The sequence below is a fragment of the Mustela nivalis genome (assembly GCF_964662115.1).
Source record: "Mustela nivalis genome assembly, chromosome: 4".
Classification (NCBI taxonomy): Eukaryota; Metazoa; Chordata; class Mammalia; order Carnivora; family Mustelidae; genus Mustela; species Mustela nivalis.
The window spans coordinates 546,435-560,851 of NC_139023.1; the positions used below are offsets into that span (position 1 = coordinate 546,435).

Below are 14,417 nucleotides of genomic sequence, written 5' to 3' on the forward strand. Positions count from 1 at the left end.
CACTGCCTCAGCCTCTCTCAGACCAGGCTCTACGTCTTTTTGCATAAATAAAACCGGAAGGGCTATCCTTCCTATCTTTTTAAGTCCCCTTTTTTAGACTGTGGGAGTGGCAGTAGGCCGTATTAAAAACGGTTCTTCTTTTGGTCTCGTGCCGGCCTCTCTCCTGACTTTCATCACAGCTTTTCTCCAGGTCAGGGTTCATCTTCCCTTCAGATCAACTCAGCTGGAGATTTTAGTTCTGGGAGCTGTCATTTTCCGGGTCGCTTGAAGGCTTCACGATGACTTAGTTTTCTTCCCTTACACGTGCAGCTTCTGCCATCCACTCGGGTGATAGTTCATGTTCCTTTCACCTCTACCCTGTCTCTTGCAGCTGCTCTCCTGTCCATGTCCAGCTCCGTCAGCCCAAGCAGACCCTCCGTGCACAGTCTTCTAACTTCCCTTGTTCCGTGCAGCCCTGTTCTGTTTTGCACGCTGCTACCAAACGGTTTCCTTTTATGCTGTTCTCGTCGTACTTCTGTACTTCGAAATCCTCAGGAACTCCTCATTGCCTACCGAATTAAAAAATGCAGATTCAATATATAGATTTCAACCCTGACATTCAAGACTTGGGCTTACCTCCTTTAACCCTAGCTTCCAACCAGACTGGTCTGTTCAACATTTTGGGAAACGCTGCTTTCCAGCCTCAGGCCTCCACTGCTCATGCTCCTGCCTCTGCATGGAACGGCCCGCCCCAGTCTGCGTGCCTCCTGCACAGCCCCGCCGTTGATCAGGACCATCTCAGACACCAAGCCCTCCCGCGCTCTTTGTATTCTCATCCTCTGCCAGGCTCCCTTGAGTCTGCGGCACTTTCTCTTTTTAACCGTGTGTCTTTTATTTGGTACGTGTCTAATCTGCTCTACTTGAGTGTAATCTCTTTGAGCAAGTGTCTTGTAGTTTAATTTCCCTGAAACACAGTCCGCATTGCCATTTATGTAGTACTAATGATTGTAATAGTGACAATGACATTAATGGCAGCTAACATTTATTGAGACACTGTTTGTTGGACACTCTTCCAATAATTTTCATGGATTAACATATTTAACCCTTACACCCTGTGAGGGAGGGACTATCCCCACGTCATGGATGGGGATATAGGCCAAGAGAGCTAGAAAGCAGCAGAATTAGGATCGGAGTCTCCAGGGTGTTACGACTCAGAGACCAGATTCCTGACCTTCACACTATCTGTGTTGCCTTTTAGTAGGTGCTCTGTAAATAATGAGTTATACAAGAATGATGTTTTCTCTGGTTTTCACACAAACGTGGCAATTAGAAAGAATATAGAACAGCACTGTTACTCAAGCTCCTGAACAGCAGTCTTTTTATTTAAGGCATTTCAGCTGATTTAGTAGGGAGCGTTTAAATCATCCAAATACAGACAGAAGTATTTTCAGTAGGCTGTCTTAAATGACCAACGTTCCCTTGTCAGGCAGATAGACTGTAGCTGCTCCCTTTGCTCCAAGTTCCTTGGTAGATGGTCACGGAATTCTAAAAGGTAACTATCCTGATTGCAGATTGCTCCAAACAGGAAACCAGTGGAATTCTTTAAGCTCTTTTATGAGGATAGCTTGAGAGAACTAAGCATCTTCAGTGTTTCAAGCACTGTTTCCTGTAAATAAATTGTCCTTTCCTCCCCTTTCTTAAAAAGCAAAGCCAGTGGTCGTTAACACCACTCCGGTGCGGATGTCAGTTCCTCTCGTCTCGGCACAGACTGTCAAACAGGTGAGTGTCCCAGAACTTCTTTCTTCAGCCTCTCCCAAACAGTTCACTTTTCAAATTGGAAGTTGAGATTCACATGCGAGAGATTCATCCTGAATGGGGAAGCTGTAATGTGTATTTCTGTGATCGTGGATATGCGTGTTTGTTTCGTTTTGTTTTGCTTTTGAAGGTCGTTCCCAAACCCATCCATCCCACTCCGCAGATAGTCGCCGGCAGCCAGCCTCAGCAGCGGCTCATCATGCCGGCCGCCCCACTGCCACAGATCCAGCCCAACCTCACCAACCTGCCGCCAGGCACTGTGCTGGCCCCGGCGCCAGGAACAGGCAACGTGGGCTACGCAGTGCTTCCAGCTCAGTACGTGACCCAGGTAAGAGGAGGACACAGAGTCACTGCGTTTCAAAAGGGATAATTTGGTCAAAGATGTACAGCCCCATCACAGTCTCAAAGTACTGAAAAACCTCGTACTCAGTCTTAAAATGGCTGCCTCCAGAATCTTAAGATGCTAACAGAAAGTTCTGAATCTGTTTTGAGGTACCCCTAGCATTTGCACAAGTCACATACACAATCAGACACTTGGGAACTGAGAGCCGTTTGGCGAGAGGGTGAGACTGTGTAGGTAGAAGAGGGGGCGTCGAAGCTGACGTCGGCAGAGTTCAAGTGCGTTTAGAGAGAGCGCTGTGGCTGTCATCCAGCTCTTCTCACAGATGACGAGGGTGCTGTGGACTTGCTCCCGGACAGCCGACCATCACCACGCACCTGTAGTGACCTGTCCTGACCTGCCCAGACACTCTCATCTGGTCGTCTTTAGAGTCAAAGCCGCGTATCATCCGCTGGCTGGCAAGGATTGGAGTGCTGCTTCCTGGAAGCAGATAGAAGTTTTCTTTTTCATGTGAGAATCCAGCAAATTAGCACCGTGTTCTAAACCGTTGAGTTGATTTCCTCAGGTTTTACAGGAGAGAAGCAGAAACCTGGTTTCTCTAACACAGTGGACTTTGGAGAACGTTTAATGTGGTGTTGATTAGAAAATGACTGTTGAGTGTTTCTATCATCAGCATCTCTTTTCTTGTGTGGAAATCAGTGTAAAATAGAAATGGTTGCCCATGTAATTCTCACTCTCAGTACCTCGTCATGGGATGAGCGACTGCACAGAACCCTTCTGTTTACAAGCAGATGCGCCGCACCGTTCTCACCAGCACAGGTGACTACCTGGCCTGCCGGAGCGTGACCCCGAGCTTCCTGATCCTGACGGGCCTGCAGCTCTGTGAACGCCTTCTCGTATCTGTGCCGCGTAGCACTCCACAAATGTTCGCATTGTCTTCACCCTCTAGTGTTAGTGTGGGCCGTGAGAAGAGCTCCATGAAGTCCTGTGTCTGTATGAAACTCCCCACGCTGTTTTTCCCATTTTAGTAGATGGGTTTGTTTCTTCCTGATCGCGATGTCTGAACGTGTGGTGAATGCGTGTGTGTGTGTGTCTGCAGCCGCCTCTCTCCGTTGCAGCTGCAGCAGTCCTCGTACGTGTCCATAGCGAGCAGCTCGAGCTTCACTGGGACCCCTGGCATCCAGACCCAGGCAAGGCTTCCATTCAACGGGTGAGTGTTCGGAACGCATGTAAGCTCACTTGGTGGGTCAGGTTCAGTGCAGCGTTAACTAAATATATTTCAAAATACATTTGTATTTATGTATATAAACGTTTTTTGTTTTTTTTTTTTTTTTTTACAAAATAGGTATATATATTTTTACATTTATATTTTTTCCTTAAAGCCATATGAGCATGCCCCTGTAGGACTTTTTAGTTTGAGAAGTTAAGGGAGCTGTCAAAGAAGCCCCAAATATCTTTCACTTCAATTAATCAATTTTGCCACATGTTCTTATCTATTTCTCTCTCTCTCTCTCCCTCATCCTGAATATGTTTTAAAATTGATATTAACTAGTTTTTAAATTACTATGTTAGGTCCTTGCCTTTTTTGTTGTTGTTAGTCCGTTTTTTCATCTGGGACTCTGTTCCTTTGCGGTATTGTCGGCGACGCAGTGCTGCGTTAACTGCGTGGAGCCCGTCTGCCTGGCTCCAGTTCCAGCCACACACTGCTTTCTCCTCGCCGCTGTTGGTAACTGAATCCCACAAGTTTTGAGCAGATTTCAGCTTTAGTTCTCTCAGAAAGAAGAATATTTTTTGTGGTGTGTTCTTTAGAAACTATCGATGACTTCCTTTTTAACCGCCCCCCCCGCTCCCGCCCAATTCCTATCTTGGCTCTCTGCCTCTCTTCAGGTTACAGCTAGCTTTTGAACTTGATGCGAAGGGAACAATATAGCAGAGTTGTATTGGAGATGGTTACGTGTGTTAAAGCTTTATTTTAGGAGGAATTTACAGAGACTTTTCTAGTTTTTAATAGCTATCTTTAATTGATTAAAGTGTGTATCTCTTTTTGTATCTGTATAGCATAATCCCGTCAGAGTCTGCCAGTAGGCCCAGAAAACCCTGTAATTGTACAAAATCGCTGTGTTTGAAATTGTAAGTCTTTTTACTACTGTTTCATATTTGATATAGCTGAAAATGCTTTTAAAAGCAAATAGAGTTAACTAAAAGTCTTAACAGACCAATTTCTAAGTCTAAGTAATTTAAATAAACGTGCACATGAATGTCTGATCACGTGTGACGGTGTAAAAGTGCCCTCTCATTCATTCAGAACGAATGTCTTTACCACGGATGAGGCACTGGTGGAGGGTTTTTGGGTACACAGCAGCGTGAGACAGACATAGCCTCCGTCTCCAACAATCATAAATTTGACTTTCTTTATGACCTTCATATTTGGCCTCCTAAATGAGGGGATACTCTGAGGAGCTTTTAAAACTGTTGGATGATTAATTTGCTTATTAGTTCTGAACCAAGAGATTTGGCCTGAAACAATTAAGTGAAAAGCATTGGTCATATAAGGGGTTTAGAGTCCCAAGAAGCACGACTGTAGTTCACTGGAGCCGATTCCACTACTGGAAGATAGCCCGTGTTTTACCTTTTTTTGGATTTTGAGATAACTTACTTTGGAGGCATATAAAATCATGTAGCTTTTGTGTTGACAACAGGTAATCTTGGAACTAAGTTTCTGAACCAAAATTCTGAGAGCCTGTGTGACTTGACCTTTGAGCCTGATCACGTGGTTGACCATCAACTTAAATTAACTCTCTGACTGGGTGGCTCCGAGTACATTCTAACTGCTTTCAATCAGATAATTTCTAGTTTTGTTTATTTGAACAATGACTTTTTTATGTGACCTGCACTGATTTTTATATTCCAGATACTGTGATTGCTTTGCAAATGGTGAATTTTGCAACAACTGCAATTGTACTAATTGTTATAATAATTTGGAACATGAAAATGAAAGGCAAAAAGCAATAAAGGTGATTACTTTTTATTTAACTGACCAAAATTTCCAGTTTTACCTGATTTTTGTAGAACTCAGTTGTCTTACAATGAAAATTCATTCCTTTTGCAGTTTTTAGTATGGTGTGATTGAACTTCAGTTGACGTTTGGTCTGTTTTGATAGGCATGCCTTGACAGAAACCCAGAAGCTTTCAAGCCGAAGATAGGGAAAGGAAAGGAGGGGGAATCCGATCGACGTCACAGCAAAGGGTGTAATTGCAAACGATCAGGATGTCTTAAAAACTACTGTGAATGCTATGAGGTGAGATGCTGGTTGGGGAACATGATCTAACCATTCATTGCAGATAACTTCGCGAGGGTGTATTATAAAAACTCTGCGCTTGCAGTTTGAAAATATGCTCAGTTGGTGCAAGGGCCCTCGTCTGAGGAAGACCTTCTGGCCTCCCAAGCAGGGCCTCCGAGGAACGATCCCTTGGTTTTGTCATTACATAATGCTCAGGGTCTCATCACCTGATGGATCCGGTCATACTTTTTAAATCTCGTACCTGGAAGTACGCACGTCAGAGCCCCAGTTTATTCAATTTTAGTAAAAATAACCTCAAAGTGGATTGGAAACTCCAGCAATGGGCCTCCACTGAGGGGGGTATGACCACTGGCCTCCACGGGCTTTCTGAAAATGCGTGATCCCCGGCACTCCAGGGTGCGTTCCTGAAGGTGAAGGTTTCTCTTGCCCCAGATGCCTGTTGTCCTCCTAAAGAGCACTGCTCCATCAAGAACTGAATCATGTTAAGAAGTTTGCTCTCCGAGTCTAAGAATAGGAAGGGAGACACATGGAATGTTGCTGGCTGAGGTCACCGGTCATCGGAAATGACTACACCCATCCGCGCCGTGGCCGGCCCGCTCCGCCGGCGGTTCCGCTCCCTGCTCAGGCGTCTTTCCGGGGCAGGTGGTCAGAGCTCCGCCCGGACAGATACTGTGCATGTTTAGGTGCTGTTCAAACCATCCCCTTCTTGCTATAGACAAAGTACTATCTGGTTTATTATGTCTGCTTTCAGAGCTTAAACGTAGTCTGTTCATGCCCGAGATTAATCCAACGCTACTGTACTGCTTTCTCAGTGTTTGTGAAACGCTTTCCTGACAGCCTTTTGAGTTGGGTCCTTCCTACAGTGAGTTGACCCTTCTCACGATTGTATTTTCAGGCTTTCAAACTTCCTGTTCAGAGGGTACCTTATTTTTAGTTTGGGCAGAAGCCATAGCCTGGCGCTTCTGGTGAAGTGACACCATGTGCTCGGGGCGTTCAGGCCTCACAGGGTGTGCTCTGCTTTGGGTTCGCTCCTGCCCCTTTCCATACACACGTGTCCCAGTGAGGACTTCGTGCATGGCGTGCTCTGCATCATGCGTTCTGAATTCCCGTATTTTAGAAGTCAGATACCTCTCTCAAGAAGGGTAGGAAGGTAACCTCTTGTTAGTCCTAAAGTCACTATGAATGAAAATTGCATATAATCAAGAATACTTTGAAAGTCTCTTAAATAATGTCTACAGTCCAGTAATCAGTTTTTTATTCTGTGTTGTCAAAGATGACATTTTTGTTTGAGCATCAGACGAAATAGGTGGCTTCTGTTCACGAACTGTATTGTACAGAGTTTGTCCTGAGTATGTAAAAAATGTAAGTCATAAAACCAAATCTACAAAAAGGGAGAAAGTGGAAATTGATGGAAAGCTGTGTCAGAAGGGCAAAGCAGGCCTTCCGTGCGTACGGCACTGGACAGTCCGTACATGCGAGGCATATGAGATGCCAACACACAAGAGCCAATGATTTAATTGAATCTGAGCATTAATCGAAGTAGAAAAGGCAGTGCTGGCTGAGATCGGTTAGAAGAGAAAAAGCTGCCCTGTTAGAATAAAACCATCGACATTCCGGACATCTGGTGTCTAATAACTCCTGTGTCATTCTGAAAGACCAAGAAATGGGAAAACTTGGAGTACACCTAACGGCGACTGGCGGTAGCCGACGGCGCGCCGCGGACTGGCTGTGCCGTCCGCCAGTTCGTGCGCACTTGTTGGTCTTGTCATCGAGCTGGCTTTTTGACCCAGCTGGTCTGCGTCCGCATCGCACATTCCTGTTCCTTTCACTCACTCTTCAGGGCTCGTTGAGTCGAGGAGGGACCGTCCCCAGTATGTCAATGGCTCTGCCTTGGAACCTTGCTTCCGCCCCCTTTTTTTGACCATAAGGAAAGTTAAATGAACAAAGCTAAGTGACTACCCTGTCATTCTGATTTCTCCGTCCCGAGTTCCTGTTAGATTGTCAGTGCCTTTCCTAGGGTTCTTCATACTCGATCCAAAGTACCATTCATGGTATGTCGTCTTCCCCCTGGATGTCAGAGATTTTCTCTCTTCGTACGACTTTAGTTAGGTTCTCTGACCGGCTCATAGTAAACCAGCGAACTCAAAGTGTATATTCATTCTTTTCCCTCGGTAAAGAGAATTTATTTGTGTATTGTAAGAAAGGAGCAGGGTAAGTATGTTTATCGGAATATGGTTTGTTGATCTTGCCAGGTGCTGTAGAAAGGGCAGTAGGTATGTTTCCTTAAATTGACGGGGGTTCGTGGAAGAAAATGAAGCCAACAAAAGATATTCAAATTTAAGAGGCGTTAGGAAATGTAAATGAAAGAACCATGTGATCTCACTTTATCTGTGTCCCCATCAGATTGCTAAGTGTTAGAAACAGCCTTGCTGTGGGGACAGGAAAGGCCGTATACACTGCTCATGAGATGTGAGGGCGTAGAGCCTTTTGAAAAAAGTCTGGCCACATCTATTAAAATACATGTACCAGTGAGCCCAATTCTAGAAATCTCACGGAAATAAAAGCATGAGATACATATAAAAAAAATCTTTTCCCACATTATTTGCGGTCTTCAAGAGCTGGAAACGAGGAGTACCCAGCGACAGGCAAGGGGCTGCGCACATCAGTGGTGCCACACGGGCCCGGGGGCTGCGGCCCAGCCACCAGCACAATGAGTAGAATGAGCTCCTTCCGAGCTGGCGGGGTGGGGCGGGGCAGAAGATCCCACGAAGCGTGGTGTGAGCGGAGGAAGCTGCGGAAAGTGAGCGTGTGATTTTGTAAACCAACCTTAAAAAAACAAAGACTGATGTATGTGTTAGTTAAGATAGCTACTTGCACTTGAGGGCTGTGTTTTTCCTAGAAATACGTGCTTTCCATAGTTTCACATGCAAGGACACACTAGTTTAATAGGGGTTGTTGAAGGGTTTGGGCAGTCTGGAGGGGGGTTCGGGGAGGGAGGTGATGGAGATGATCCCTAGCTAAGGCAGCGTCTACAGAATTCCCGTCAGGCGATAATTGGGGTGTTACCTAAGTGGAAAGTCACCCACATGTTAATGGTGATTTGACTGCTTGAGGTGGTTGGATTCTGGCTAACTGCTATTTTTACATACTGTATCATTCATATTCTTTATAAAGAACATAAGTTATTGATATCGGGGGAAAAACTGACATGGAAGGGCTCAGAGACATGCCCTGTGCAGAGAGAGCCGCTCTTGGTCTGAACGTCTGACCTGCCCTATGTGTGGTCAGCCACTCAGGCCACTTAGGGTTTGGCCAGGGAGAGGTTTCCCTTGCGGGTGATGTCAGTTGGCTAGTTAATTGTTTTCCTACTGATCTGATCACAGAGTCTACTTCATGTTTTTTTTGGGTTCGATTTGGGAACTTTTCTTTTGTAAATCTTTTAGGCAAAAATAATGTGTTCCTCAATATGCAAATGTGTTGGCTGCAAGAATTTTGAAGAAAGCCCAGAAAGAAAGACCCTGATGCACTTGGCGGACGCGGCCGAAGTCAGGGTACAGCAGCAAACAGCAGCGAAAACGAAGTTATCTTCTCAGATTTCGGACTTGCTTACTAGGCCCACGCCCGCTTTGAATAGTGGGGGAGGAAAGTAAGTCAGTATTTTCATGTCTTTATAGTATAATATGATTGCTTTGGTAAAGTTTCTTCTTTCTGGACTAAATTAAGTTTATATTTTGATTGTTGCAGACCTCTTTTCGCATGGTCTTTCTACTTCAGTTACTCGTAAAGGAATTTGGAGGTAACAGGAGAACTATGTCAGATGCAGTGCACAGTAACACATTGATTCCCTGACTTAATTTAACTGAATTTGTCCCCACTAAGATGAGGTCATTATGTAACTATGTAATTTCACAAACCCCTAAGAAAACCAAATTTTATAGCTGTTCCTGACAGTATTATCACTCATAATTTGGCACATTTTTACCTTCTCTTGCTTTTTCCCGGCCCTTGTAGCACTTTCCCTGTCTTTCTGGAGCACCTTTCCCACCCCTAACTTCACTAGGCCGCTGAACTATGGAGTAGGAGGACTCCAGCTATACCGTGTGGCCGAGTTGCGTTTAAATACCATCGGCACCCTGTTGCAGTTTGTGAGTTCGACAAGTACTGCGAGTCTCGAGTCTCGGAGTCCTTAATCCTTCCCATCATCCTTACCGGGTGGCTACGAAGAACAGAGTCTCTAGCCCAGCGTTTGGCAGGCCTTATGCAGCCAGACTTGCTCATACAGATTTGGAGTAGAGTTTGGTAGCAGTTAATTTGAGGAATTATTAAATGCACTGAGCCTTGCCAATGGGATATATTATTTAAAATGCATAAGTTGAAGTTGTCTCTAATGCTTATAGAAATGCTCCTTTAGGGGCACCTGGGTGGCTTGGGTGGTTGAGCGTTTGCCTTCGGCTCGGGTCATGATCTCGGGGTCCCGGAATCGAGCCCCGCATCAGGCTCCCAACTCAGCGGAGAGTCTGCTTCTCCCTCCCCTCTGCCCCTCCCCGTCTCTCTCTCTCTCAAACAAATAAAATCTTGAAAGAAAAAAAAGATGCTTCTTTTAAAAAAATGTTCTTTGTTTGAGAGAGAGAGAGAGAGGGAGGCCACAAGCGGGAAGGGCAGAGGGCGAGGGACAGGGAACTCCAGGCAGACGTGGTGAGCGCAGAGCCCGACTCAGGGCTTGATCTCACAGCCATGAGGTCACCGGAGCTGACACCAAGAGTCAGATGCTTACCCGACTGAGCCACCCAGGAGCCCCTAGAAATGCTTCTTTTTGTTCAGAATATTGCAGATGGTAATTCTGAAGAATTCTTGTAAGTGGAATATAGTCAGCAAATGGTTAGTAACTGAATAGATTGGAAACGGGCAGACACCTCAGTAAGGGTTATAACAAGGGATCCTTTCTGGTCATCTGCTTTCAGTAATCCTTTAGATTAGTAAATCTAAATCTCCATGTGGAGATTAAAGATATTGCTACACTGAAATATTTACAACTGATTTTCAACCTGGGAAAAATATTATAGAATGTAAAAGCATAAAATTATACACTATAATCAAAACTAAAAATTAAAAAATCTTTACTGTCCTGTTATTACACTGCTGAGTGGCAAAAATTTGAATTTTTTTCCTTCCTCTCACTTTTCTGTAGTTTCCAAATATTATATAAGGAGCACTACTATTATAGTGTTATTAATTATATAATATTAACATAGTATTTTCTAATATAAAGTGTTTTATATTTTACAGTTTTCTCTACAGCTGTATCGCAGCCCAAAGCCTTAGTAACTTCTTGTCGTAGCAGACCCTAATTTCAGACTTCATTCGTTTTGTAGTTTCCTTGTCAGTGTTAGTGGTTACATCAGGCTGCCTGATTTTGTATCTGAGGGCTTTAAGAATTAGCTACATATCGCAAGCCTCTTGATACCTAATAGTTTAATACTTTATGAAAGAAACTCCATGTATAGAACAGCATTTGGTTTTCCCATGTTTTGTTTGTTGTGATGGAACAATGTAGAATTTTGGTGTGCTTTCTTGTTTCCAATGAACAATATATATGGGACTCTGGACAGTGCTTTATTTTTATTTTTTTTAAGATTTTATTTACTTATTTGAGAGAGACATGGCGAAGGAACACAAGCAGGGGCGATGGGAGAAGGAGCAGCAGGCCCCCCGCGGAGCAGGGATCCCAGTGCGGGGCTCCATCCAGGACCCTGGGATCATGACCTGAGCCGACCTGAGCTGAAGGCAGATGCTCAACGGACTGAGCCAGCCAGGCCTCCCAGGAGATAGTACTTTGAATTCCCACTTTTCTTCATTCAGCAGGTGTTCGTGCAGTGCCTCTGTGTGTCAGGCAGTGTTGTAGCCCATGAAGAAATCGTACTCCATAAAACAAAGATTGCACTCTAGAAACTAACATTCATGAAGTAGGAGTATGTTTTTATAGAATTATCTGGGGGACACCTGGGTGGCTCAGTCACTAAGCCAGTCTGCTTTCAGCTTAGGTCATGATCCCAGGGTCCTGGGATCAAGTCCCACATCGTCCCACATCGGGATCCCAGCCCTGCAGGGAGCCTGCTTCTCCCTCTGCCTGCTGCTCTCCCCGCTTGTGCTCACTTGCTCTTTCTCTCTCTCTCTCTCTGACAAAATCTTTTAAAATAGTTTAAAAATAAAAAAGAATTATCTGGTCAACATGTAGAATTAACATCTTTTAGTTACCTTGTCTACATATATTCTGTTAAAATTATGCTTTCTGAACAGTCTTTAAAAAATAATCTCAATAATAAAACCAGGTCTAACTTTTTCAAGCTCTCCGGGATGTGCTTATAGTGCCAGGTGAGCCGGTGGATCAGGAAGGTGGCGACAGATTCTCACTTGACAGAATGTCCTTCCCTTGGGTTGTGGTTCAGCACCATCACGTCTCTCTCTGACACGTCGTTTCAGGTTGCCGTTCACGTTTGTAACTAAGGAAGTAGCCGAAGCCACGTGTAACTGCCTTCTTGCGCAGGCGGAGCAGGCTGACAAGAAGGGAAAGTCCAAGGCAGCAGCCGAACGGATGATACTCGAGGAATTCGGACGGTGTTTGATGAGCGTCATCAACTCTGCAGGAAAAGCAAAAAGTGACCCTTGTGCCATGAACTGCTGAACTTGCACAGGAGACTGTCCGTGGACTGCACAGAAGATGGAAGGTGCAGGGCCACTTGATCTTCTGGAAGATAGTTTAACAATTATTGTATTGTTGGTTCAGTCCTTGTGAGACCTGAAATTATAATACTGAAAGAGAAGAAATTTTAAATGAGGAAATGAGTACATTTTAAATCTTAGTTAAACCTGTTTATGTCCCTTCTAAATTCAGTTTTTCTTTATTGTATTACATGGATTTTTAATTTGCATGGGTTTCTTAAGAATTAGATGTTCTGTCCTTCTGATTCTATTGACAAAGGACATTTATAAATTACTATAATTTATAACGTTTGGTGTTGTATGACTTTGTTCCAGTAGAAAAAGCCAAACAACCATTGGTATTATCCAGTCATTCTTTGGCACTATCCAGTCATTCTTTGGCACTAGACCCAAGCAGATAGAATGTCCACATAAACAAATTCTAATGAAACATATTCAGATGACATTTTGCGTTTAGGAAAGCTTTCTTTTTAAGAAAAACCAGCTTTTTAGCACAGATTCTGGAATACTATCCTGTTGTCACTTTGGAAATGTCAGAAGGGGAAGTAGTCCATAGGCACACTTTTAAAATAAAAAAGTTGAAAAAAAAAAACCAAAGTGTTAAGGGACAGTAAATAGTTCTTAATAGGCAATGTATTTCTCTGAAGAGTGACTAAGAAGCGCTCTCGGGTGTTTCCATTTTCTTTGAAGGAGGTGGTGTGCATCTGAAATGATAAATTGTCAGAGTGATTACTGGGGACTATTAAAAGTGAGAGGTACATATGAGTAGAACTTCGTATCATTATGTAGTGATGACAGTAGAACCTTACATAATTATCAGGTATAAAATTTGGCTTGGATGGAGAAATGAAGAACATTGAAACTCCAATAGATGAATTTAGGGAAGGATTTTTCATCTATACAATTCTTGTTAAAGACTTTTGAACTAAGAGGTCTCAATCCAATGTATGAGTCTTACTTGATTTACTGAAAGGGCCTCTTAACAAAACTTTCCAAATTATAGTGGGATTTCTTTCTATAAGGGAAGCTTAATATGGCATTCTTTTTAGCCAGTGATTTGATAAGCCGAAGGTATGAGTGTTTTCTTATTATTACTAAAATAACCTAAATCATTTTCGCTAATTCAAAAGCTTTATGAATTTTAGAGCCAGTAATAGGACTCGGATTTTAATGACAAGAAAAAAACCATGTTGGAATTCAGGTATTTTGTTAGGTACCTTAATCCTCAGTAATTATTAGTATATGATTATTACATTTCCTACAAGGAATCGATAGTTGTATGTATTAAGTGTGTATATATGTTCATATGAACACGCAAGGTATAGGCAATAGAAATTAAGTAATCCAAAAAAAGATTCCGTTATTCACTGAAGTATCTTCCTTTTGAAATCTGGATTTATAAAATTATAGTTCAGTAACTTTAAATGTAGATAGTGCAAACATTCTTAGCACCTCAATCTAGTATGTTTAATTAAAATTTGTATAAATGTAAATCAGTGTAAGAGGATAAAATATCTAATCAAGTTATTTTTCAAAGATTACAATACCTTTTTGGTCTAAACCTAAACTTTGTTCATTTTGTACATATTCTGTGTTTAATTCTAATTGCACCTTTGTGATGTGTATTTATATACAGTGTGCAGAAAATGTTTGTGAAATTTGGATTACAATTGTAGATTATGTATGACGGCATTGCTTGAGAATGTTTTGCTTGTAAAAACTTGAAGGTGCAATCAAATGCTACTAGTTTTTCTGATTTTCAAGAAGCTATCTAAAGTATTAAGACTTTTCCTTCCTGTGTCGTACTTACTAAGCAACTTTTTGTATTTAGGCATTTGCATCAAATTGCTGAACAAGATTAATATCCACATTAATTCAACAATTTTAAAAGACTATTTGGGGAGGGCTGGGTATATAATTTTTTTTAGCTCTATTTACATCCCAAAGTAGAAAGATTAAATTTATATTTACTAGAGCTATTCAAAGAATACACTTTTCTATATTGTAAAAACAGGACAGCAAAGTAAATCATACAGAAAATAAACATTTATACTATTCTGTAAAAAAAAGGGTTTTGTTTTCTTTAAAAACACCTTTAACCATGTTACAAGAAACTTTTAAAATCTGATTTTAAGTAAGTTTGATTTCTGAAAGCACACAACTAAAAAATAAGTCTGTCATTTTGCCCAATTATGATTAAGCTAAATTGCTTTGAAACGAGAGTATGGTTTCTCTTTTCCCTCTGCTGCAAAAGGGCAGAA

At 42.6% G+C, this 14,417-nt stretch overlaps 1 protein-coding gene across 21 annotated transcripts in view; it reads left to right on the forward strand.

Annotated features, from left to right (window-relative positions):
• LIN54 (lin-54 DREAM MuvB core complex component) overlaps window positions 1-14,225 on the forward strand; it is a 68,679-nt gene extending 54,454 nt beyond the window's left edge. For 16 of the 21 annotated variants that reach the window (XM_082726481.1, XM_082726485.1, XM_082726477.1 and 13 more), the window contains 8 exons: window positions 1,685-1,758; window positions 1,925-2,122; window positions 3,253-3,344; window positions 4,193-4,264; window positions 5,046-5,148; window positions 5,296-5,433; window positions 8,880-9,082; window positions 11,917-14,225. In XM_082726481.1, coding sequence (XP_082582607.1) covers window positions 1,685-1,758; window positions 1,925-2,122; window positions 3,253-3,344; window positions 4,193-4,264; window positions 5,046-5,148; window positions 5,296-5,433; window positions 8,880-9,082; window positions 11,917-12,118 — 1,082 coding nt within the window. In that variant the 3' untranslated portion in view covers window positions 12,119-14,225. The remainder of the gene's footprint in view (window positions 1-1,684; window positions 1,759-1,924; window positions 2,123-3,252; window positions 3,345-4,192; window positions 4,265-5,045; window positions 5,149-5,295; window positions 5,434-8,879; window positions 9,083-11,916) is intronic. The other 5 variants (XM_082726491.1, XM_082726479.1, XM_082726475.1 and 2 more) reach the window with 1 other exon arrangement.
• Window positions 14,226-14,417: the final 192 nt, after the last annotated feature.